This window comes from Lepisosteus platostomus, chromosome 2 (genome assembly GCF_059453375.1).
Source record: "Lepisosteus platostomus isolate fLepPlt1 chromosome 2, fLepPlt1.hap1, whole genome shotgun sequence".
NCBI lineage: Eukaryota > Metazoa > Chordata > Actinopteri > Semionotiformes > Lepisosteidae > Lepisosteus > Lepisosteus platostomus.
In genome coordinates, this window is record NC_142612.1 from 71,444,620 (window position 1) to 71,468,605 (window position 23,986).

A 23,986-nucleotide genomic window follows, 5' to 3' on the forward strand; every position below is an offset into this window, starting at 1 on the left:
TAATAACATGGCCATAGAGTCAAAGCCCATCAACAAATCTACATACTGTATAAAAGGCAGTGTTACTCATTCCTTACACTTAATATGTTTCCAACCATACACCTAAACCTAAGTGCAGCTCCACTTTTAACCCTTACTCTAGTTTCAATTTACACATTCATCCCATTTTGCTTTTTGCAAAACCCATTAGAAAAATGCAGGCTGAGTCATCGAGGGGAAATCAGTGCACCACTACTTTTAAATGGGAGGATCCTGTGAGCCAGCTCTTATTGCGCAGTCATATTGTAATTTCACAAAAAGGAACTAATCATTTAATTGCTTTCATATAGGAAAAGATTAACATCACATTGCTGCCACAAAACCCGCCTTACAGAGTGAAGATTATGCACAACGTTACTTGGGCAACAGTAAAGCGAGGAGTGCAACAGAGCTCCTTTTCTCTTTTTGTAAACATCGTGAAACTTCGAATCTGATGTCACATTCACATCAAATAAGATTAACTTGCTGAGAACTACTCCCCTTTAACCTTGCAGCTGTTGGCCTTGAAGGCATCATCAAAATAGTTCAGCACCTCCTCGTATGTGCCTCTCTGACTTTTAGAATTGCTTATACTGTATGTATATGCATTTAAACTAATATGCCCTACAGTGTAAGCAATATAACACACATACTGAATAATTTGTTAAATGTACAGTACTGTTAACATAACTTAAAGTACCAGTCTTCACTTTAATTTAAATGTCAATAATGTTGTTTAGGTTGTAAGGTATTTTAAGTGGAGGGATGAAGGAAGCAGAACAAATTAAGCTCCGTTGCTGCAACTCGCAACTAATCCCGACATAATTGCCTCAGTTCCCATGTATACCACACACCCCCCTCTCCTCCTCCTCGCTTGTTTTTGCATCCCTCCTCCACATTTGCAGCTACTCCTCGGTCTCCTTTTTACCAAGCATGGGAGTCCTGGCCTCCCTGTCCTACAGCCAGGAGGTTGGCCCTCAGCCAGGCAGATTAAACCAAAGGTTTCACTAAATCCAAAAAACAATTCATCTGTCACACAATCCTCGGCTGCTGTCATTCCTCGCGAAGAGCTAGCTTTAAAAAAACTTGGGAGAAGATACTTTTTTCAAATATGCTGTAACAGATTTCTACCAGCAGGTGTCAGCGAAGTCTAAGCCATATTATACAAGCCTCTCAAATGATATGTGAAATTACCCTGCGTGAAAACTGTTTTGTAAAAGCAAATGACAGACATTCAGAACTTATCGTGTTAAGTTTAAACTCCTTCATCTGTTGGTATCGAAACAACTTCCATGATTTTAAGTGAACCTAGAGGTCTGGTGTCTTCTAAGGCTATAGAAGTGACCTTGTCCACAGATATGTTATATCAATGCACAGTACATTCTTAAATCTTCTAAAATACTGAGCACATGTTCAACAGGAATGAGGAGGAAAAAAGGCTTTTCTATTACCTGTTCACATCCTCTCTTCCCCCTGTGCTGCTCCAGTAATTCTGTGCAGAAATAACAAATGTAGAAAACAGACTTTGAAGACTCTAATCTCTTCCTTTAGTTTTTCTTTCTGCTATTACATTATATCATGTAACTACATAAAATTAATTATTACATCAATCATATACATTTTATATGGTATAACCTAAACACTAAATATAACCAAATCAATGAACAGAAACTTGGTCATCACATTAAAACAAAAAATAATAATATTGCACATAAAGACGCATTCTCATTTTTTAAAGACAAATGCCTAAATATGGCACCTTTAAATTGAAGGAGGGAATGTTTGTAAACACCTGGGATAATTTCAACAACATAGATAAGAAAAAAAGACTAAGACCTATCTCAAAGACTGCAGAAATTGGCAAGATTTTCCCAGACTTGGCTGAAGCTATACCTATTATTTCCACAAGGAGGTGCTACTTGCCAAAGATTAATTTCTCCATACTTGGCCTCACATTTTGCCACCTGTTTCATTCATTTTGCTCCTTTTCAGTTCATGCCAACTGTTCTTTCAGAGCTGCCTAATTTTGGGCTAATTCCAGGCTATTCTGGATACTCACGTTATACTGCCACACAGTTGGAGTTATCAGAGATGAGGTCATTGAGAGTGTTGAGGCCCTGTGCTGCATTTTCTGTAGCATATCTCTAAAATTACTTGAAATGTCAGACGACTGCAATTAAATATTTCACATAACTCTGCAACTCCTGCTGCTGTTTGATTCTAATGAGATATGTTAATCTCTATGTTTCTGGCACCGTGCAATCTTCAAACACAACTCTTAAATTCCTCATTTTAATGAGTCTGTGTTCCCACTGGGCTTAAATCTTTCTATTGCAATCCTGGGCAACGCAGGTGAAGACGTCCTGAACTTCAGCGAATGGCATTTACCACAGTATTGTATGACAATTGCTACGTACCGGCTCTGTATATTCAACACCGAGATTTGCAGTGCCCACAGTGAGAAGTTCTGCTTCCTTCTGGTGACGGCTGATGTACCTTTCAGCCTCCTGTGGAAACACGAGACACTGGTATCTGCTCTGGTATCTTGGTGACAACAATGTCGGAGTAACCACAGTCTGTAGTAACCTGGTCTGCAGAAGTGCAATTTACTTTTTCTTGCCAGTGCTTCACGAAATCCATTTTTTTCATCCTGCAAAATTAATAATATGCAGGCACATACTAATTAATTCCTGTTTCTGCTCCCACACCACCACTCACTGTAAATCGAAAGTCAAACCAACGAGCTAATGAAGGGTACAGTGTCCAAGTATGTGTATTGCAAAAGTATTTTATTAAATGGAGCTGGCATTCATTACACTGTAGCTGTAACTGGAGCTACTGTGTACACAGTGCAACGAGTATGGAACAGGAGGAATGGCTTATTGGATGCAATCTGCAGTAAAGGGAACGAGAAATTATTAAGAATGTTATGACATCTGAGTACTCAGTAGCATTTGCAACCACCAAAATTCTCATTCTAACCATAATGCAAACAGCTTCAAATTGTTTCCGTAAGTTCTACAGAATTTCAATGTGCATTTCAGATTTTTAAAAATATTTAAAAAAACAAAATGAGCATTCCACATCTAAGTCTCCAAAAACTAGCCAAGAACATTTAAGACGTTGAGAAGGCAGTGGCCTTGCTTGGGCAGGATAAAGGCATAAAACTGGACGAAAGAAGCATGACCAATCATGTAATTAAGACATACAAGTCTATTTCCAAATTTCTTTCAGCACTGTTAATTACCAATGCCTCCTTGCAAATCTGTCTCCATGCAAACTTGAAGGAAATGCATGCCTTCCACGAGTTTCTAAACAGACCCTTATAAAATTAAGAGTTCTGTCATTAGGTACAGTATATGAATTTGTTGCTATTCTTTCTCATTTTTTGTGTGTGCAAAACTGATAATGTGCTAATTTTATTACAGTTTTATTTACCCCTTTAACAGATGCTTTAATCTAAAACGAGTCATGGCAATGAGGAAGGAAACGTCTATATGTAAAAATGATGCTGTGGAATGATTTACAATTGGACCTTGGTCTTATGTCTTTCCTAAAGAAAGACGCATGAGGTTAAGCATCATGTTCAGAGTAACACATAGAGAATCAGTGGCATAGCTAGGGCTTGAACTTGGAACCTCCTGATAACAAGCCTTGTTCCTCTGCCACTGGATAACCAAGCTTCTTTCATAGTTTCTGAAATCCTGCTGACTGCACGATCACTGGAGTTAACTTGACCGACATATGCTGTGCAATAACATCAGATTGGATTTTGAGAAAAAACCTCACAAAACTCACTAAAAGAAGATTAAGATGCATCAATAAGACAAAAAATGCAGTTGATATCACAAGGGAAAACAGTAGAATACTCATGTTTACATTCAGTAGGCCATGCTATTTAGTCCAGTGTGCAGAATCATGGCTTTTGGTTGTAATCAGTAATGTAGGATTAATGCACTGCTATAACAATGGGATTAGCCAGTAAGGTACAAGGAAGAAGGTCATAAAACACCCATTCACACCAGGGTGTACTTTCTCTTTCCATACCTGTCTGGGCTTTCGTTCTTCGCCCAGAACCTCCTTGTAAAACTCCATGTTTTCAGTCATGAACTCATCCCCCTTGTGAAAAAGAAGGTAGGTCTCGGCACATTCCAAAGCTTCAGAGATTTTGTCCACTAGAAAAAGACAGGAATACCACCCCAGTCAGCTCTTTTGCACAATGATGCTGTTTTGGTTTTTTTAGCAGCAGAAGAACTGTAAAATCACTTGCTTACTTCCTTTTCAAACACACCCCCGTGTCTGGTTTGATTTCATCCCTGCTCTTTCTTCATCCCAGCTTCCCAGACTTCAGGGAATCTGAAGCTGGGAATCCCATGAAAGCCATGTGCCATATTCTTTAATTGAAATTAATAGCACAGGCATTGAACGAGGAATAGAATCCATTTTCATAATTAAAGGTTTACGATGAATATAAAACAACCTTTGAAATAAAACACTGTACCTTTATATTCTGAATAACATTCCAAACTTATGACCAATATACAGAGAACAGAATAAATTTGCTGAGATAGTGGAAACATCTAAATACGAAAAGCATTTTTTTTAATAGTGATCCTATTTCCAAGCGGCGCTTATTTTTCTAGATTTTTGAACAGGAGCTGGCAGGGGCTTGAAAGGATTTGGCTGCGTGAGTGTCCCTGCACACATGTAACCCCCATACCTCTTTATGGCCTTGTAAAATAACTCAACTCCCCATATTATTTCCTGACTATAGTGCTCTGGAAATACTTACGCAATTATAATATCTCCATACTTTCCTAGGTCGTAAACAATGAAAGCTGTATGCCCATAAAAATGTCATTAATAGTTTGTTTTAAAAATACTTTTTCACAGAAGATTTAGCACATGTTAAATCAATAATTATCTTATAAATAATTATCTTATTAAAAAAAAGGGCGGTGTGGTGGCTCTGTGGCTAAAGATCTGCGCCTGTGGCTGAAAAGTTGCCAGTTCGTATCCCCCGGCCGGCAGAGGAATCCTACTCCGTTGGGCCCCTGAGCAAGGCCCTTAACCCCAACAGGGGCGCCGTATAAATGGCTGACCCTGCCCTCTGACCCCAAGCTTCTCTCCCTGTCTGTGTGTCACATGGAGAGGAAGCTGGGGTATGTGAAAAGACAAATTCCTAATCCAGGAAATTGTATATGGCCAATAAAGTGATCTTATTTTATGAGAAGGGGCTTGTCATGGTATTTATGAAAACTTCAAGGAAACCCTGCAATAAATTCTTCGAACCTGGGGTTGTAGATGGAAAGGTAAAGGCTGCAGGCCAGCCAAGTGGTTCAACCAGTAAAGATGCTCGTTCTGAGGACAGGTTGAGCCTTACAGTGTATACATCACAGGTTCGAGGCAGGGCCAGGATTCAAAAGACACACCACTCCTCTGGTCAGTGGTGAATCACATGTAAGACACTGCGGAGTTCATAGCATGTCAAATGGCGATGATGGCATTTCAGAGAAGCACTTCCACAGAAGCACTTCCACAGATCCTTATTCTTACCCTTCAGCACAGAAGGGGAAGCCATAATGCCAAGGTATAAAATAATTGGAGATTTCAAAATTAAAGCAATTATAAAATGCAATGGCGAGTTTTCTTTTTTTTTTAAATGTACAAGTTAAGAAATGCTGCTGGTAGTTCAATCTATGGATGTGGTGGCCTGTTACATCAATGAAATTATCAGAGCTTTCAGTAGAATTAAACTGACAACATCTGAGAAGGTGTAAATTCTCCCAGAACAAAATAGTAGTAAACTGCTCCTGACACAAAGCTGGGTAAATACTGACCTGCACTTCCTATAGACACAAAGGACAAACCAGCTGACAATGTCTTATGTACTGTATTTGGGGAGTACAGCTCTTTGTGTTCAAATAAAAATAAAGGCAATGTCTAATACAAGGAACAGAGTGACACGTACAGTATTTAGAGAGCTTCAGAGTGACAGTAGAGGGGAACTGAGTGAGTAAAGAACTGTGTTTTTCTGCTTGTTTGAATTTTGTCTGTCTTTCTCCGACAGAAAAGAAGTAAAAGCATTTATTCGGGAGCAGAGCTGCTCCAGATTCAAACCAATAATTTTATTACTACAAGAATGGTGGAACTGGCAACAGAAGTTGATTCTTTATCACCAGCTGACAGTTATACACGTCAAGGTGTGCCCCAAGTACTGAAGGTGTTTTGGTCTTCTAACATTTTTTAAAAGTATGTTTTATTAACAAATGAGTGAAGCAGCAGAACCAGAGACGCTCAGTTACCTTTGAAGTAGGCGAACTGGAGATAGTCATAGTGCAGAGGCAGGTAGTTTTCCATGGGTGACAGCCGGCCTGGTCGTGTGGCCAGCTCTCTCACACACTCGTGCTCACAAGCCAAGACCTGCGTATAGTGATCTGAAACAGGAGAGAGAGAGATCCTTCTCAGTCTGTGAAAGCCTCGCGAAGTCTTTCAAATTCCGCTCTCATTAATGGATAGCAATCTGCCATCACAGACAGCAAATTATACTCGGGAAAGCCGATTGGTTATCTCCTAGTCCTTTTACCCAGACAGCAGTTACTCTGAAAACTATATAGACAATGGCTATTTTTACCATTTGAAAAAACGAATAAAAGTCAGTTTCTGTCCTGTTACTTTTCAAAAATTGTTTTGGGTTTTGGACTACTGTTTATGTACTTATCCGCATATAATGCTATTGTAAATACAGAAGGGAATGGAAAACACATACAGTATATCAAAAATAGCATTTTAACCATCACCCTAAATAAATAAAGGTATTTTTCCTAATATTGTAAGTAGGTTACATACAGTACATATCCCCTGAAAAACGTCTTAGCTGACATAATGTTTCTGTGACTTCGGAAATGACAGATAAAGAAATGACAAAAAGAAGATTTGGACATTTACTTATAGCAGGTTAATAATAATTAATAATAATAATTGCTTACACTTATATAGCGCTTTTCTGGACACTCCACTCAAAGCGCTTTACAGGTAATGGGGACTCCCCTCCACCACCACCAATGTGCAGCCCCACCTGGATGATGCGACAGCAGCCATAGTGCGCCAGAATGCTCACCACACATCAGCCATCAGTGGGGAGGAGAGCAGAGTGATGAAGCCAGTTCATAGAGGGGGATTATTAGGAGGCCATGATTAGTAAGGGCCAATGGGAAATTTGGCCAGGACGCCAGGGTTACACCCCTACTCTTTTCGAGAAACGCCCTGGGATTTTTAATGACCACAGAGAGTCAGGACCTCGGTTTTACGTCTCATCCGAAGGACGGCGCCTGTTTACAGTATAGTGTCCCCGTCACTATACTGGGGCATTAGGACCCACACAGACCGCAGGGTGAGCGCCCCCTGCTGGCCCCACTAACACCTCTTCCAGCAGCAACCTTAGTTTTTCCCAGGAGGTCTCCCATCCAGGTACTGACCAGGCTCACACCTGCCACACCAGGCTCAGTTGTGAGTTGCAGGGTGATATGGCAGGGTGATAATAGTACTACCAGGCTGCATACTGTACATGAAAGAATCCTGCACCAAAATGCAAGATCCAAAGATGTCAAAAATCTAACTTATTATCTTTAAATACAAAACTGTACTTCTCATATGACTCTTAAATGATGTGTGTCACTGGTCTGTCCAGTGTCCTCTTACAACCTACAAAGTGTCAGGTAAAGTATAATAACTATATATAGTAATGACTATAGTATGCCATTACAGTCTTTCTGTAATCATACTATTAACTGCCTGTGTTTTTTTAAAAGAGAAACTACATACTCTCTCCCTCAGATGAGATTAGAAAAATAAAAAGATTAATAAATTTTATGGCAGAGTGGTAATTTGATTAGCTCCAGTTTAGTTCCATATTACTATCACAACTACTTAACTACCAAAGTACACACACACACGCACGCACACACACGCAAAATTACTCAACGTGTTCTACTCCATATACTTAATCTATAGCAGCCTTAACTGGGAAACTGTCAAGAATACTGTGAAATACAGATAGGTCTGTTTCAATACTGTAGACACAAAATAGTTTATTCTTTAATTCAGATCAGGGTTAAAATTACATTCCTTCAGTGTCTGGGAGTGGAGCCACTTCAGAATGTTTTTCGCTCTATAAGGCATTGAGGTTGTGACATAACCAAATTTTAATGTCCTTGCCGCAGAACAACTAACAACTGCCTGCTTTCTAAGAAAAAGCAAAGCCAATAAATCATTTGCAAATCTTTGTTTCACACAGGTTCATAAATCAAGGCTTTACAGAAACATAATACTTTGGTCAAAAACAAAAACAGAAGAAGGAAAAAATGTTTGAATTGAAATGTAAAAGTGAAGCTTACTTTTGTCTAATTAAACATCCCTAAAAAAGTTCTGTACAGTACCTCCTAACAAAAGTTTAGCTATATTTCCAACCCTCCACAGCTGGTACATTCCTATGAAGTGAAGTCTTGCTCCCAATTCAGTATATATGGGGGAAATTAAAAGGCTTTGCTTTCTATAATCCCTCTGTTAAATGGTCCCTAAGCTCAATATTGGCAAAAACCTCATGTGAATGTGATCATCTGATTTTCTATGAATAAAGATCCCAGAAGTGAATAAAGAAATGACAAAACACATTGAAGGCAACCTTTCTTCAAAAATGCCTTTCTCTAAAATGAAAAAAAAAACTTTATATGCCACAATCAGTAAATTAGTTAAACAAATGAAGTCACTAGACAGACTACACAGAATCTCAATAGCATACTAAAAGACTGGACTAGCTAATGAGTTATTTGTGGTCACTATCCGTATAAAAATAATATTAAGTTATATATTTAAAGAACAATGATGATGGAGCTGCTTTTATAGAAATTATGTCTTCATAGAAATTTAATTGCTGTGCCGTGTTATTTCCAGGGTCTTGAGCAACCTTTGATTTTATAAAGTATTGAATAGCCCATAAACTCTAGACATTCCTCTGAGAGATAATACTTCAGAAATGACAAATGGCCTAAATCTAGTGATTTAGTGATGTAGTCACCAAGTATGAAACATAAAACCTGAGAGGAGCAAGGACATATGTGCCAATCAACACTAAATAACAAACTCGACGAATTTATGAACACAGGTCTGCATTTTATGAATACCACATTTTACAGATGAAAAGAACTACAAGGTGTAAGCCCTGATTGTCATTCATCATTTTCTTGTAGCCTTGACTGAGTTTCAGCACTGGCTCCAATTCACACTGCTCACACGAGACTCTGGACAGTCTGGAAACTCGAAGCAACCTTCATGTTGCAGGCTGCCAAACACTGACCTTGCCTGCTGTCTGGTTCACACACTTCACACAAGTGTACTATCCATTTACTGCAGGGGTCAGCGATCTTCACACAGATGACTAAACATATAAATCATACTGGGTTTTTAAGATCTCTCTTTCACAGTGTACAACATTTCAGGAACAATGAGCACATCCAGGAGCCAGGAACAAGCAGAGGAACATTCAAATCTTAATCCTAACAATGCCTGGAAAGAGTTAAAGGCATTGCACCACTCTAATCACGTTCAATCACAGATGCTGTCAGGATGTACAGTACCCTGTTTCTATCCAGAAATTGTCGGAGAGTGTAATGTGACAGAGAACTTTTGGGTGGACATTTAAACAGCATGGTCAGGGGCTTCCTCTTGGCATAATGTTTTCTTCACTTCTCCTTCCACTTTTATCCATTTATTTTTAGTGATCTCTTGTTTTTTTTAAATTTGTTGTACTCTCTTGTATCTTCAAAATTAATACAAAATTATAAAAAGGATAAACAAGAAATAGCACTCTGGGGCTTCTAATTAGCAAAGCAACTTTAATTCGTGGACGTGCATGAAGATGACCTGATTTCACAGTTTTTGCATGTCTTTCTTTCTCAGCTGATGGGGTATATAGAGGATACAGAGGAAAGTTAATTTTGCAGAAAGTTAAAACATTCCCCAAAAGCGAATGAACACTTTTGATGGGTAAGAAATCCAGCGTCTGGAATTTAAAAAGCAACAATGCCTTTGGTTGCAAAGCTCATTTGCATATTAATATCCACTTTCTCTTTTTTCCAAAGCTTTTTTCTAAAAAAGAGTATTTCATTTGTTTTTGTTTTTTCATTTTTAAGCAAAAGTGTTTTTCATCTTCTTTGTTTTGAAAGGGACAGTCATGCAAGGTGAAGTAACACTAGAATATGTGTAATGGAAAAACAATATGTGAAGGAATAGCTGGATGCTCAATACAGTGAGAAGAATCTGCTTCTGAATGGAAGTCTTTGATTTGAGATTCTGGACCTGTTGTTGCTCAGCTTCCTAAAATGGAAAGAAGGCATGGAGGCAATTTGTCCAAGAGGACTGTGAAGATACTTATCTTGCTCGATTTCCTCAGGCACGTCAGTAATTAGACTGGGCTGACTTAACAACAGTGCTTCTATTCTGACAGGTTTATATTGAGTGCAGCACAGAGGTGCTTTCTGCAACATTAAAAATCTAACAATTTAAGGCAGCTGTTATAATAGCACTCACTGAGATCTTAACACCAGTTCTAATCAGATTTTGCATCAGACAGTGGAGAACCTTTTCTTTTCTTGGGGGAAAAAAGCAAGAAAGTGAAAACTGTATAGATTATCATACATTACTAAGGGTTCCCCACAAAAAAGGTAGGACAATTTAACACATTTTAGCCTCACTCCAGATCATACTGTGACTCCTCCATCTCTACGTCCGCTGTTTTTTGACAAGCTTTTGGAGGTGGTTCAGGATGTGGATCCATTTTAAAAAGTTCTGGATAAGATGGAAACTGAGATGCAGTTCCTGACAGCAACAATTCCACTTTCTTCTGCCAAAATAAGCAGCACAGCTATTTTTCAATGACTGCATTAACAGCCATGACTGCATGAGCAGCTGTCACAGCCTCTATGGTTTTATGACATATTTGGATCATCCTCTATTCATTCAGACAACAAAAGAGCCACAAACGCTTCTCTCATTATATCCAACGTATACCCCAAAACATGTCATTTTCTCCTTTCCTGGCATATGCCTTCACTGTTATCCCTCTCTCACACCAATGCCTCTTGGTCTTTCTGTGACTTCATGCCATGTCTTACAATGTGTCATGTATGAAATAAAACTGTTAGATTTATTGAAATATCAACCATTGGAATTGTAGTCAGGAAAAATAAATTCAACTTCATGATTTTCCCAAGGCAATACAAAGCACTTAAGATATCCTGGGGGAGAATATTTACAGTATTTTAAGACAAACAGCACATTTCAGTTGCCTTTTCCTCTGCTCTTAATTTAATAAGGGTTCGCTACCCATAATATTTTTTATTTTGATTTCTTCCAGCATCTGATTTTTCATGCTCTCATAGGAAGTGGCAACATTCTTCATAAAAAGCCTTGACCAAACTCAAAAGAGAAATCAACTTTAAATTTGATACAAAATCTTCAGACTAAGTAGCTCCCAAATCCTTCTGAAGGATTAAAAAGTGTAAAGGTGCTTAAGCAATTTGTAATGAAACAGAGTTAGAATTCATTCATGCCAAAAGATACAATTCTCTGCTGCGTCTGTTCCATCTAAAGTGATTCTGAAAGTGTTTTAATGTGGGAAGAAGATAACTAGGTATGCGTCACAGTGTTTTTAGAACTAGCACAGACAGGGTTCTACAAGGTGCTGTCTCAGCCCCACAAAAGAAAATAATAAGAAGCTCACATCCCTAACCAAACAATCAGATTAGTCTTTCACAACCCAAAGGCTTCCAGCGTATTGGTTTTCCAGAAGGGAGCATGCTGTATGTTTTCGTTGGGCTGCACAGCATATTAGATCCATATGCCAAGCCTTAGTAAATGACGGGAACTCTCAGCTTTAGTCAAAATAGGCACTGTAGGAGGTACCAGTGAAGAGGCATTATGCTAAAGTACTGTGGACCCGATGAAGTGATACACTTACCCTGTGCGGTGAAAAAGCTTAGATTTCACATAATATGACTGTTTAACACTCAAGACAGAACAGATTCTCAAATGAGTTTCCAAATATGTTTCCAAGAGCAGTGCAATTAGAGGCCTTCTTGCTGAACTGCCGGGTGAGGAACAGATCATAAGGAGCTGCCTCACTAATAACCGCTCCTGCAGAGGAACAGGCTGGTCAAGTTTGACCAGCTCAAGTGTCAAACAGCTTTGCTTTATGAAAGGTACAGTAGCAGGTGGAACTGCGGAACAAAAGTCCAGATTCCTCTATGATGCAGGTGTGTCTCCCAGAAAAAAAGAGTGAGACAGCCTGTTCTTAGAAATCAAAAGCATTCATTTATGTGAAGTAAAGGAGTGATATGGATGAGTTGTTTAATTGATGTGATGCACCTGGCAGAGAGACCGGCCACCTGCCCACAAGCACAAGGTGAGCCTCTCATTTTGCACGGAAAAAGCCAGGGAGCTGCTACAAAGGTGTTGACTGAGCAGGGGGGGGGCAAGAGAAGCTACACAAGGGGGTAGCTTGTGCTCTGAACATGAGCACACAGGAGTGCAGCAGTGGATGAGATGACTAAGAGAACACAAGTGGAAACTATATGGAACCTGTCAACCTGTTGATTGTGAGGTTATGAATTTGACTCAATTCATAACCAATCAATTAGCTACTAACTACTAAATAGGGGGGATGGGCCAAGTGGCTTTGTCTCATTCGTAACTCTTCTAATGTTCTTCTGTTCTTGGTCTTCTCCTAAACCTCTGTTTGAAACTGAATGCTATAGATTTCTATCAGAAACAATGTCTTCTTGCACCACACCCAAAGAAAAGCAAGTATTTCAAACAGCGACAATGTGCTTTTGTCATCTTCCTTTTAAAACAGGAATAAAGTAGCAGAGCAGTGGGAACCTTACCTGAAATTGCTCTGTAAAGGCTTGGGCGGTACTCCAAGTACTCATATTCCTCGAATTTTTGAGGTCCCTCACACAGTGCCCTGCACTCCACGTCAGCCTTGTAGTATTCCACCAGTGCCTCTTCGAAGAACTCAATTGCCTTCTCATAGTTCCCATCATCATAGTGTTTCACTCCCGTTGTGAAGGCTTGCTGCAATCGAAGGGGGAAAACACATGCTCTTTGAAGACAAAAGCACAGAGTTCAATGGGTCATAGTGATTTAGTCAGAATCAAACTTAAGTGGCACATTCCTGAAAGCACTGAGACCAGGATTTATTTGTTAATGTCCAACATTCTGGTTAACAGTCCTTGGCCAGATCCTCATTAGCTCCGATTTTCACCATAGAATATACTGTAGCGAATCATTTGGGGCTGATTGGACTCCAAAGAATGTAGCAACACTCTCAAGCAGTTGTCCAATGATGCAACAAAATGCATCCTATTTCTGTGGATAGCTATATTAAAATAAACCATGATATTACATTAGAGGGCATGCTAATATTGGGATTGATTGGGACTGTATGATTGAGTGCCTTTTCTTTTCTTTGTTCAAAGACAGTATATCTTTGACATGGGACAGATATGACAAATCAGACATAGACAAGAAAAAAATTCTGATTGCTTCTGGAAACCTTTCAGTTTGAACTTAGAGATATCACTAACAATTCTTACTTAGGCACAACATTGACAGCACAAAGCCACAGAAAGATGTGGATAATGGGAAAACACGTGTGCTGAATTTCAACAGCACAAGAGTTGAAACCCAAAGAGCGTGTTATCAGTTATGCCATAATGCTGACAGATGCTCGGTTTGCATCTTTCTTTCATTGGAATGTTATCCAAAATCTCTTCCCAAGATGATATCAATAACACAAATTTACTTTGTTGTCTAAAAAAAAATCTCAAGTCGTCTCAGGAAAGAAAAAAATGTATTACTGGTTGGTTTTCAAAAACTTAAGGAATAGGGACTGTTCTGGGGCTTGTGATAAACCCATAATGTACGCACTCTGAGCCAGAGAGTCTGCTGTTCTTAATCACCAGTGTTTCAAGCTTATGGATACAAGCACATTGTGGATTCCCTCCAGAATTTCTACCACATTTCAATATCAAAACACAATGGCTAAACCTGTCAAAAGAACAATTTAAAGTACTGTACCATTGCAGTTTAAAACACCTTTGTGTATGATGACTTCCATCATAAGATTTAAATTTAGTATGCTATATAAACAGCACATTAAAACAGTTGTTTCTACAGTACATACAGTACCCCAAGCTTTGTTGTATCTCCACAGAAAAAGTATACAAAAAGTCCACTGACCTGATGTGGCCGTGCTTCCCTGTCTTGGAAATAGCTCTCTTCAACTCCCTCCAGAAGCTTATAGTTTTCCAGGTTCTGCCACATCTCCACATGCTCCAGATTTGCTTGAAAGTAAGTGTGGGCTGCTTCTGCTGCCTTGTCTAACTGGTTCAGCTGAGGGACACAGAGGGAGAGACAGAGAAAACAGACACAGGTTATACCGACTGGCAGAAGAAAACACTTCTGTCCGCAGTTTGAAAATGACCATTAAAAACAAGTCACCTGATGCCACAGGAGCCTATCACTTGCAGTAAACATGGTTTCTTAACAAAAATGAGAGCTTTGGACTTTGGGGATCCTACTGAAATAAATATGTTTCTGTGATCACCACACGGGTCACTGGGTTCTGCCTGACAATGTCTTTTGTGTTATTTTTTAGCTTGATTGTGAAGCAATCCCAGACAGAAACAAGGATGAGTCCACAGCAGAAGCTGTCAATTTCACAGGGTCACATCAGTCACTCTAATGAGAAAAAATGGAGACCAGATGTCATTTTATCCTTCCTTTCGATAATAACGGCAGCACGATGCATAAATAACAATGTTCTGAGGCATTAGAACAGCCAGGGAGGCTGCAAAAGAAGGCCAAGTGAGCATAAAGAACTATTTAGTTGATTTAAAAAAATCAGCAATATTTCAATTCAGTGCAAACTTTATTGTCCCCTAGGGGAAATTTGTTTTTTTATACACAGGCTTTTGAAATTTATATTACAAGTTGTACATTCTTAACACTGGAACACCACCCAAGAAGCCTCATGTAATCACAATGCTCCTTTCATCTGGAAACATCTTAGAAACCTGAGAAAATATCAGATTTAAAAACAGAAATTTATGTTGTTTTATAATTATATATCAATTGTGGCAGTATCAGTATTAACATTGTGTTGTTACTTTGACACTGATTGGATTCAGGAATAACAAAGATATTTTAAAAACTACGCAGTAGAATGGTGCCCATTGCACAGCATTCGTTTCTAATCATCAGAGGATAAAAGCTGTAACCATGTAACCTGGCATGTGGTGCATTTCCCAGTAGAGTAGTGAATGCACGTCCATCAATATCTTGAAAGGTTGACAGATTTTGAATTAATGTCATGACTTTAAGAAGCACAGAATACTTAGCAAATGTTTGTTAGGCTTGATTAACTGTTTCACAGGCATGCTAGAATTTTATCACATTAGTGTGGAGTCAGAATCATACCAGGATGTGCTGCAGTTCATTTGAACACCAGACATACTGTATGCAGACCCACACAGAAAAAACACTACTGTATGCAAGAATTAAATTGTCGATTGAAAAACAAACTCAATTAAGAACAAATGCGTCAAGCTTTTTACAGACGTTGTACTGTAAAAACAGTACACCTTAATTTTGACAAAATGAGGAAACAATGGAAAAGATTTTAACGCTGGCTTTAGCTTACACTTAGCTGTCAACCTTAGAAAAACATATTGATTTAAACTATGAAGAACATTCTGAATATCAAAAGACTGGAAAACAATGTATTTTACCACAGAAATATACTTGTATTGTATCTAATGCATTGTGATCTGTTCACATATTTTGATGTTTTTTTTAAACCAACCAACAGTGAATGTCTGTCTCACCAAGATCTCTTGGACTCAGTGGGTAATCTCCTAGTTAAAGCAAGCAGATTAAAGAATGAATGGATGTAGTTTTGATATGGATATTCTGTAGCATTTTGGTTTTAATACCATTTTCTGGATTACTGCCGAGAAGAACTTATTGCTTACCATTATATAGATTATTTGTTCTAATATATTTATTATTTATTATAAATAATACATTTGACACTAGTTTATTACAATAGTTAATCAATTAATAGTGATTTATCCAGTAGTATTTTGCAATATTACATTATCAGAGATGCAAAGTTATGTTTTTACCATGATTTCCATCAGAGCTAGAATACATTGTAGAACATAGAAACAAGTCACAGAATGCACTGCCAAACTTTGCAAGACTCATTTGAACAATGAAAACAGAAAACTCTTTACCTAGAGAATAAAGCAACCTTAATGCAAAATATTTAAATGCACAAGATATGTGTTAATTGGTAAGAATGTGGGAAAACATTGAGCACAAAGTCTGGAAAAAACAAAAAAAAAGTGCAAACATTCAAATGCAAACTCAACCTGGTAAGTGATTTGGTCTCTGTTTTAAACATTTGAAATAAAATGAATTCTTTCAGTGCTTTATAGATCATATCTCAGCATTTCAGGATAATGGATAAAATTCACAAAGTGCATTCTGCCAGCAATTCCTTTCTTCAAAATGGCATTAAGTTATGCAAGGACAGAGTCTGAATAAGATACTTGTCAGTGCCAAGATAACCTTTGCTTACTGACAGCTTGATGATATATATGAAAAACATGTGGCACTGGAGACGCATACATTCTTAATCTTTTTTATAAACGTTGCCTTCATTTCAGAAATTGTTGCATGATGCAAGAACCAGGATATGCCTTGGCTTACTCTGACCAGATTAGTATTTCTTTTTTGCTTCCATTTTTTTTTGTGGGTGCAGGACTGCTAGGACCTGGCTTCATTCCTCGGCTTCATTTTTGCAGTGGAGCCAAGTTTTTCCATCCTTTCATCTCTGCCAGAGGACCAGAAAATGAAATGTGTGGGGACATGCTTGGTTACCTCCTGGTAAAAGGTGCCGGCTGACATCTGGTTCATCTCTCCCCCCTCCCTCCTCGTCCTCCTCCCTGGCTCAGGAAAGCTGTGGCATTGCAGCATAGTTGTGTCCTGTCCAAGTGCTGACTTCTTCACTTTCCTGATGCAACAAATTCCTTTTTTCATACCCAAACCCATACGGTTAAGGAAACAAGACTGCTTAGTTACGTGAGGAGCCCAGCCAGGTAGAAAGCAGGCTCTGTAGCTTTTTTTCCTGTGGCAATGCTGCATCATTTTCATGACTCCTATCTTTTCTAGGTTTTGGAGTTGTGTTAAAGTTCCAGGAGATGCTCTATCTACAGTATATAGGCTCTATACAGTAGGCTGCAGGTCATGTAGAGTCCTTAGTTGAGTAAATCCTTCAGAACCTCCTCCCCCCCTTAGTCTCCCTCTCTGTCTTGTCAACAAGACCTCTGCCCCCACATGGTAAACAGGAAAGCCATTTCCTTTCTGCTACAGGAACACGACCCCATATATACAATACATACATTTTCCCCAAATTAGCTCTCCCATTTATTGGACTATTGGACCAGTGCTGCACTGTAAAAAAAAAACCCTTGCAAAAGAAAACGGAGCTCAGCTGGTAAGCATTTAAAATCCCCACATGTACTTTCAGTATCTGCAAGTCTCAACTTCACCTACACATGACGTGACTGTGGATTACCAGTATGTGAGTAGTGCGAATCACATTTTATAAATTCAGCTTCCCTAGGCTGAGAACTAAAATGCTGCTGACAGAGAAGACTACCCATTCCTAATATAATTATATTTATTACAGACATCTTAATAGTTTTTGGTAATGACAGCTCTACTTGCTGTCCCTGTAAAACTAGATGGATCATCAGGTTTGTGCCACACACAGAGCGTCAGAAGTTCCTTTAAGACAAATGACTAGCAAAGAACTACATGAATGGAAAACCTATAAACAACTCACATTTTAACAAAAAGGCCAAAATCTCTGATACTACAGTGTATCTCTTTTTCACAGTATGTATAAAACAAGGTATTACATTTGATCTTTTTGATATTTGGACATGTCAGATAAGGCATACACATTGTTTCCTGTAAAGAAGTTACTTTTTTACTTGCCACATCTGTTCCTCCTACACTGTAAGCAGTCTCGCTTTGCTTGACTTCATCTCCTTGAGTCACAATGCCTAGACTATTTACTACTTTCTTAAATAACGAACTCAGAAGAAAAAATACCTTTCTTTTGAACAGCCTGCAAAGCACATGTCTGCAAGTCTGTGACGGAGCTCATTAACTCCAGGGGTTTGATGATTCCCTTTATTTTGATGCTGGGAGACACAACCAGGAAAACTGCCTATGGTTAACTTTAATTCCCATGAACAAACCCACATAATTAAGTGTCTGTTAATTTGCCAGCATAACAGAGAAAACCTGCTAAAAGTTTTTCTTGAATTCTCTTCTTTTCACTCCTACTCCGATCCTTCAAATAATTAAACAACATTGTCTTTTCAAATTACAAGTAATTAATTTAAGAAATCTAAAAGCAGACACAGCTGTTATTTACTGTTGCCAAAAGTTCAGTGGAACTGACAAAAGCATCAAGTTAAATAAAACAAGAGCAGACTTGGATGCAGCCCTGAACTAATGTAAATGGCATTGTTAACCTCTGAGAAGTAGACTCCATGCAGAGTCCCTCTTGAGACAGATACTAATGAGTAAGAAGATTCAGCCCACCATCAACTTAACTAATTTCCCACAACCTAAAATCGACTGCAACCAGAGTTGCCTTTCAGGAAGAGGACAGAAATAATGAATAAACCACTGAAAGAATATACAAAATTCATATTATCACAGTATGTACAGTTTTTAGCCATGCCATTAATCCCCATGATCACATGAGTATTCCCTTTGGGCTCAGTGAATTTCCACAGCTGTTTTCCAGAAGCCATAGCAACAACCCTTCAATAAACACCAGAGGAAGTTTGACCCAGTGACCTGTTTCTTTAAGAAACTGAAGATGCACCCTTATAAGGACAAAAGGAAGATCTGTCATGGTTTCTTCATGACTTCGTGATCAGAGCCGATATAAAAAAGGAATTCAAGAAGAACCCTAATTTATTAGTAGTTTAATCACTGATACTGATACCGAGCTACTCAAATTTCAGCAGAGTATGCATTTCCTCCTAAGGATTCCGTCTTGAGAATTTAAAAAACAAATAAAAAAAAATCAATCAGAATAAATGGAAGAATCTTCTAAAACATTTAGCAAAATGTAATGTTTAGATGTTTAAAATCCTATCTGGGGAGAAAACTAAACATAAAAATGGTGGTAAAATGTATTGTAAGGTATTTAAAAGCCTGTAGGTCCACTTTAAGAAAGTTAAAAGCCTGTAAATGTCACTTAAATAAAGGCATACAGCATTTATTCATCAAATCACGAACTGTTGAAATATAGTAGTATAATAATAATATTACACTAACAAATCTGTAAGCCTCACTCTAATTACTGCTAAGTTCAACACATTCTTTTAACATTCAGAAAATGTTAAATAATTCCATCTGCAGTTTACTGAAATATTTACATTTAGCATGAATTAGTTTAACACGGTTTTTCACATGATGAGAGAGAAAATGTCTAGAGTTAGTTAGTCTTTATAAAACCATTACATTTAAAAGATCTATTCATTCCAATTTTTGTAAATAGTAACAGGCTAGTTAATGTGTTCTTCTGCACTGTTAATCTTCCAACATGTTGCATAAATATTTTCTAAGGGAGAAAATATAGGCTTTACTGAGTAAAAATGAACCTACTGTACACTGCATGACCTGTAAGATCAAGGAGGATTGATTCCACTCTGGTCAATCTTGAAAGTGGATTCATCTGAAGCTGAAAAGCACAGTCTGCATACTAGAGCAGTGTAAATACTTTGTCCTTTTGCCAGGGATGCAAAGCAGTATGTAGGTCAGCACATACAGTACTGCACCTAGTCCTGATGAAAGGACAAATATTTCAATGTTAAATCAATACCAGAACCTGACCACTTGGAGAGACTGTGGCTCTCTTTTCTTCTGTAGACTCTGGACAGCATTCAAAGCAGTTAAGAAGCCCAAAGCTCTTAGCTAGGTTGAAAGGACCGTAGAAACTGCCAAGTCAGTGGAAATTCCTATCCGAAATTCCTTGAACTTCAAGTAAAAAAACCCCATCAAAGTTAAATGTCAAAGATTAATGGCATGGGGATTAATGGCATGGCTCATCTGGAGAACAAGTGCTCTGAAGTGCAATCTGAGGCCTACAATCCAGAAGTGGGCATTCTGAATCCACACTGTGTCATTTGTCAGCTGTGGCTGGCCTAGACTGCCAATGCTGAGCCTTGACTGATATAGCGTTGCTGGGATTGGCCTATGACTGAGATAGTAGGCATAATCCTGTCTGACCACACAAATCCAACACTGTAAATGACCAGGAACCTAAGGGTGTAGTCTGTGTGAGCATCACTGCTGCCAATACACTGACTGAGACTTTGGTTTTTATTTAATATGCTTAGTTTATTTCCAGTATTAGCTTTTCCTTCGGGTTTGGCTTTATAGCATCAAAACAGGTTGAGTTAATAATCAATATATTAACGTACTGTATACAAAATGATGCTATTACAGTCAGTGCAAGTGTGATGCTTAAAATAGCCAGTATGACCACATAGCAAAACTAGAATATTGCCCAAATCTAAACAACCTGTACATGGGTGTATGGAATAGTAAAAGACTGGAACTGTAAGTTCAGACCCGTTTAGTTTTCTTATTTAAAAGGACCTCTTTTGCTTCTATGCTGTCGTTATCCCTGAAAAACCTCAGTACATATACTGTAGATAACTGTCACGAAGACAGCGCAGTGCAGTCATTCTGCTGATGTGCAGGTTCTTTCTGGCTTTTCATGCTACTGTACAGAATGCCTTCTGAAAGTGATTACATACTCTAGAGCAGTCATATTGTCATGGCAGACCTGGGATGGTTTGGTGACATTCTACCTTCCAAAATTTCTGGACCTTCACTGACCCAGCTGCCTGGATTCTTCCTTCACAGACTCTTTGTTTCTGATAACAATATACTGTTTAGCAATCAGGCGATGTTCATTTCTCAAGAAGGGCATGGTTGTGTCTTCACTCACAATTAAATACTCACATTGATCAAAATAATATTTTGTAATGACTATTTGTACAGAAGACTACTGAGCATATGAATATAATATGAAATATAAAAAGGTAGCCACACTTTGTATAAATTTAAATTCAAAGTTAATAAAATGAAGTACATTTTCATAACCGATTTCTCAATATAATTTAAATGCAATTATTCTCTGGAGAACATGATCCCCTAGGCTAACCATTCTAAGTGCTATGTTGTAGACACAGTGTACATCATTGCTTCTATAATGTATCACCTATTTTGATTAATGTTGCCTGACGCCTCAAGCAAGAATAATTCAGTTTGAAAAATCGTACAGTTCACCACTAGAGCTCCTTCAAAATTGTTTTGACAAGTCCAGAATGTCTGGGAAAATTAAAGACTACAACATAAAACTAAAAATGTATTAACATGGTTTGGAGAATATACACAATATATGACCAAAATGTTTATTTATAATTGTGACAAATTAGGTGTTTATTGCAGCGATTCAAGTGGTAAACAAAAGTACATTTTGTGAATTGTTTATAAAATGTTAGACTTGTCCAAACAGTCTGGTTCTCTCTGCTTGTTGACTCCCATGCTCTGCATATATTATGAAAACATATCTCATGAATTGTTTTCAATTTAAAAAAATCCAAACTAAAGCAGATATATTTTAGTGTCTGGAGTAATTTTGTGCAATGCATGCTGTATGATGGGAATTTCTTTTTTAAGATGGGAACTTATATCAAGCAAAGATGTTGAACACAGGGTCTCCATTCTTGAAATTGTAGAGATCCCATCTGGTTATTCTTAACAGCCCACATCTTTCTGAAGATTGGGAACACTTGTAAGTAATTGATTAATTGTATAAACTGGTGCAGCTCATGCAAACTCAGGTGCTTGAGGGCTGGAGAGCACTCAGATCTTGGTTCTAAATGATCTCTCTCAAACATAATTGAACACATCACCCGTTTAATTGATCACAGTGCTTTTTTCCCCAAGTCTTCAAAAATTGGTGATTTAATGATCACCTATACAACCCAGAATCAAAACCTGAGAATAGGGCTTTAACCTATTAACCTTAGTCAGCAGTCTAGTAAAAGAAAAAGAGCTGAAAAGTCTAAAATGACAATTAAAATACAAATCCATGATGGTGTTAAGGTTTTTTTTTTATTGGTTTGCTTAACTTTTCTAGGATTCATCTTTTGTTCTTTTGTGATTTGAGATCATTTGTGATTCTAGCATCATGGCAGTTTTCTACTTACTGTATCAGTGAACCAAAATTATTGTGATGGTTCTGTGCTAGAACTCTCTGGATCTTTCCTTGGAGAAGAATCAAGCTAAAGCTCACACAACTTCATCAGAAGCTGGAGTAAAAGACTTTGCTAGTCTGTCGGTTCAGGAAAGCTCAGTCTGTGGCAGACTGGGAGAACAGCCAGGAACGTGACCAGCCTCTAGCAGTGTGAGCATTGCAGTAAAGAGGAGAAGTCAGATGCTTGAAGTCTGCCAACATGACAGTGTTCCATTCATCAAAGCAGTTCCAGATGAAAGCAGAATGATTTTAGAGCATAACTACTTCAGTGGAATTAGACCGATATAGACTGACACTAAGACAGTGGTTTGGTTAATGAGCATTAAGCTTAGGAAATTTAAGGGTTTTATTTTGTGACGTGATCATTTTTACATCGATATGATGAGGCTAAACCAGATACTAGCACATGCAAAATTACCGTGTGGGCACAAGACGTGGATGGTACAGGAGGAGGCTCATTTCAGAAAGTTACAGTAATACTTTTACAGTATTGTAGTCATAGCAGTGTTTTAAACTTAACATTGAACAAAAATAAGGAATGTAAGATGGCAGAAAAGGTTCCACTTCTTGTTATAAAGTGCAGGGGACTGGAACAGTTTGAAATCTATTCTGAAACTTTTATTTATTCTACGTGTCACGCAGCCAGGGGTGAAAATTTTGACCTTCCATAATACTGCTTTACACCAGTGTGTTTAATAAAACAGTACTCCAAATATTATTCTTTGGCTTATCTCCAGGAAACAATATGTTAAGTCCAGTAGTTGAATCAATGAAAGATGTGATTAAGAAATAGATTGTTGCACGGTTATATTTTACAAGCAATGGTCATTAATTATAATAAATATGCTTTTCCTGATGACTGTAAATTTCCCCTCCTTGCTCCATTTCAAGGGACTGGAGAGCTACAGTTATAAGCAGAGTTTAGATCTGTTGATGTTTCCCTGCTACTTCTTTCAGATGTGTAGAAACACTGTGTTTTCTCTACTGCATTTTCTCACATGGACTGTCAGAGTGATTGTCACACACATGCTTTCTCAGGGGGATGTGGAGTTTTCGAGTCATGTTTCTTCATGATGTCATTCAGAATGGAATGCCATCCTCCCACAGTGGAAACCCTACTCTGCCACTGATAGCTCAACACACTGGCCTGTTCTGTCTATCCCTCAGCTCAAGATTGTTAGCACTCATTGAAACCACACGTATTGATTTAATAAGGTAATGTCTGAGTTTTGCGTTTCCTGAAAGCCATACAAAGTCCCTTTTATTAACTTAACCCACATCAGGACCTGTTTGGGCTGGATGGGGGTGGGGGAAACACCATCTACATTAGACACCACTGGTTGCCTACAAAGCATTGTACAAAGTAGAATAAAAATACAGCATGATTCAACTAATGCTAAGCAGTGCTACAGTCCACTTCTGATAGATATACTACTGTGATCATGGCTAGTGTCTATGTAGGTCGCATATACATACTGTACTGTA

At 38.2% G+C, this 23,986-nt stretch overlaps 1 protein-coding gene across 1 annotated transcript in view; it reads right to left on the reverse strand.

Moving 5' to 3' along the window:
• Positions 1 to 23,986, reverse strand: part of p3h2 (prolyl 3-hydroxylase 2) — a 70,280-nt gene that overhangs the window by 8,002 nt on the left and 38,292 nt on the right. Inside the window, exons 2-7 of the mRNA XM_088616674.1 lie at positions 14,317 to 14,469; positions 12,960 to 13,149; positions 6,324 to 6,455; positions 4,066 to 4,193; positions 2,436 to 2,525; positions 1,470 to 1,510 (exon numbers count right to left, since the gene is read on the reverse strand). Coding sequence (XP_088472800.1) covers positions 1,470 to 1,510; positions 2,436 to 2,525; positions 4,066 to 4,193; positions 6,324 to 6,455; positions 12,960 to 13,149; positions 14,317 to 14,469 — 734 coding nt within the window. The remainder of the gene's footprint in view (positions 1 to 1,469; positions 1,511 to 2,435; positions 2,526 to 4,065; positions 4,194 to 6,323; positions 6,456 to 12,959; positions 13,150 to 14,316; positions 14,470 to 23,986) is intronic.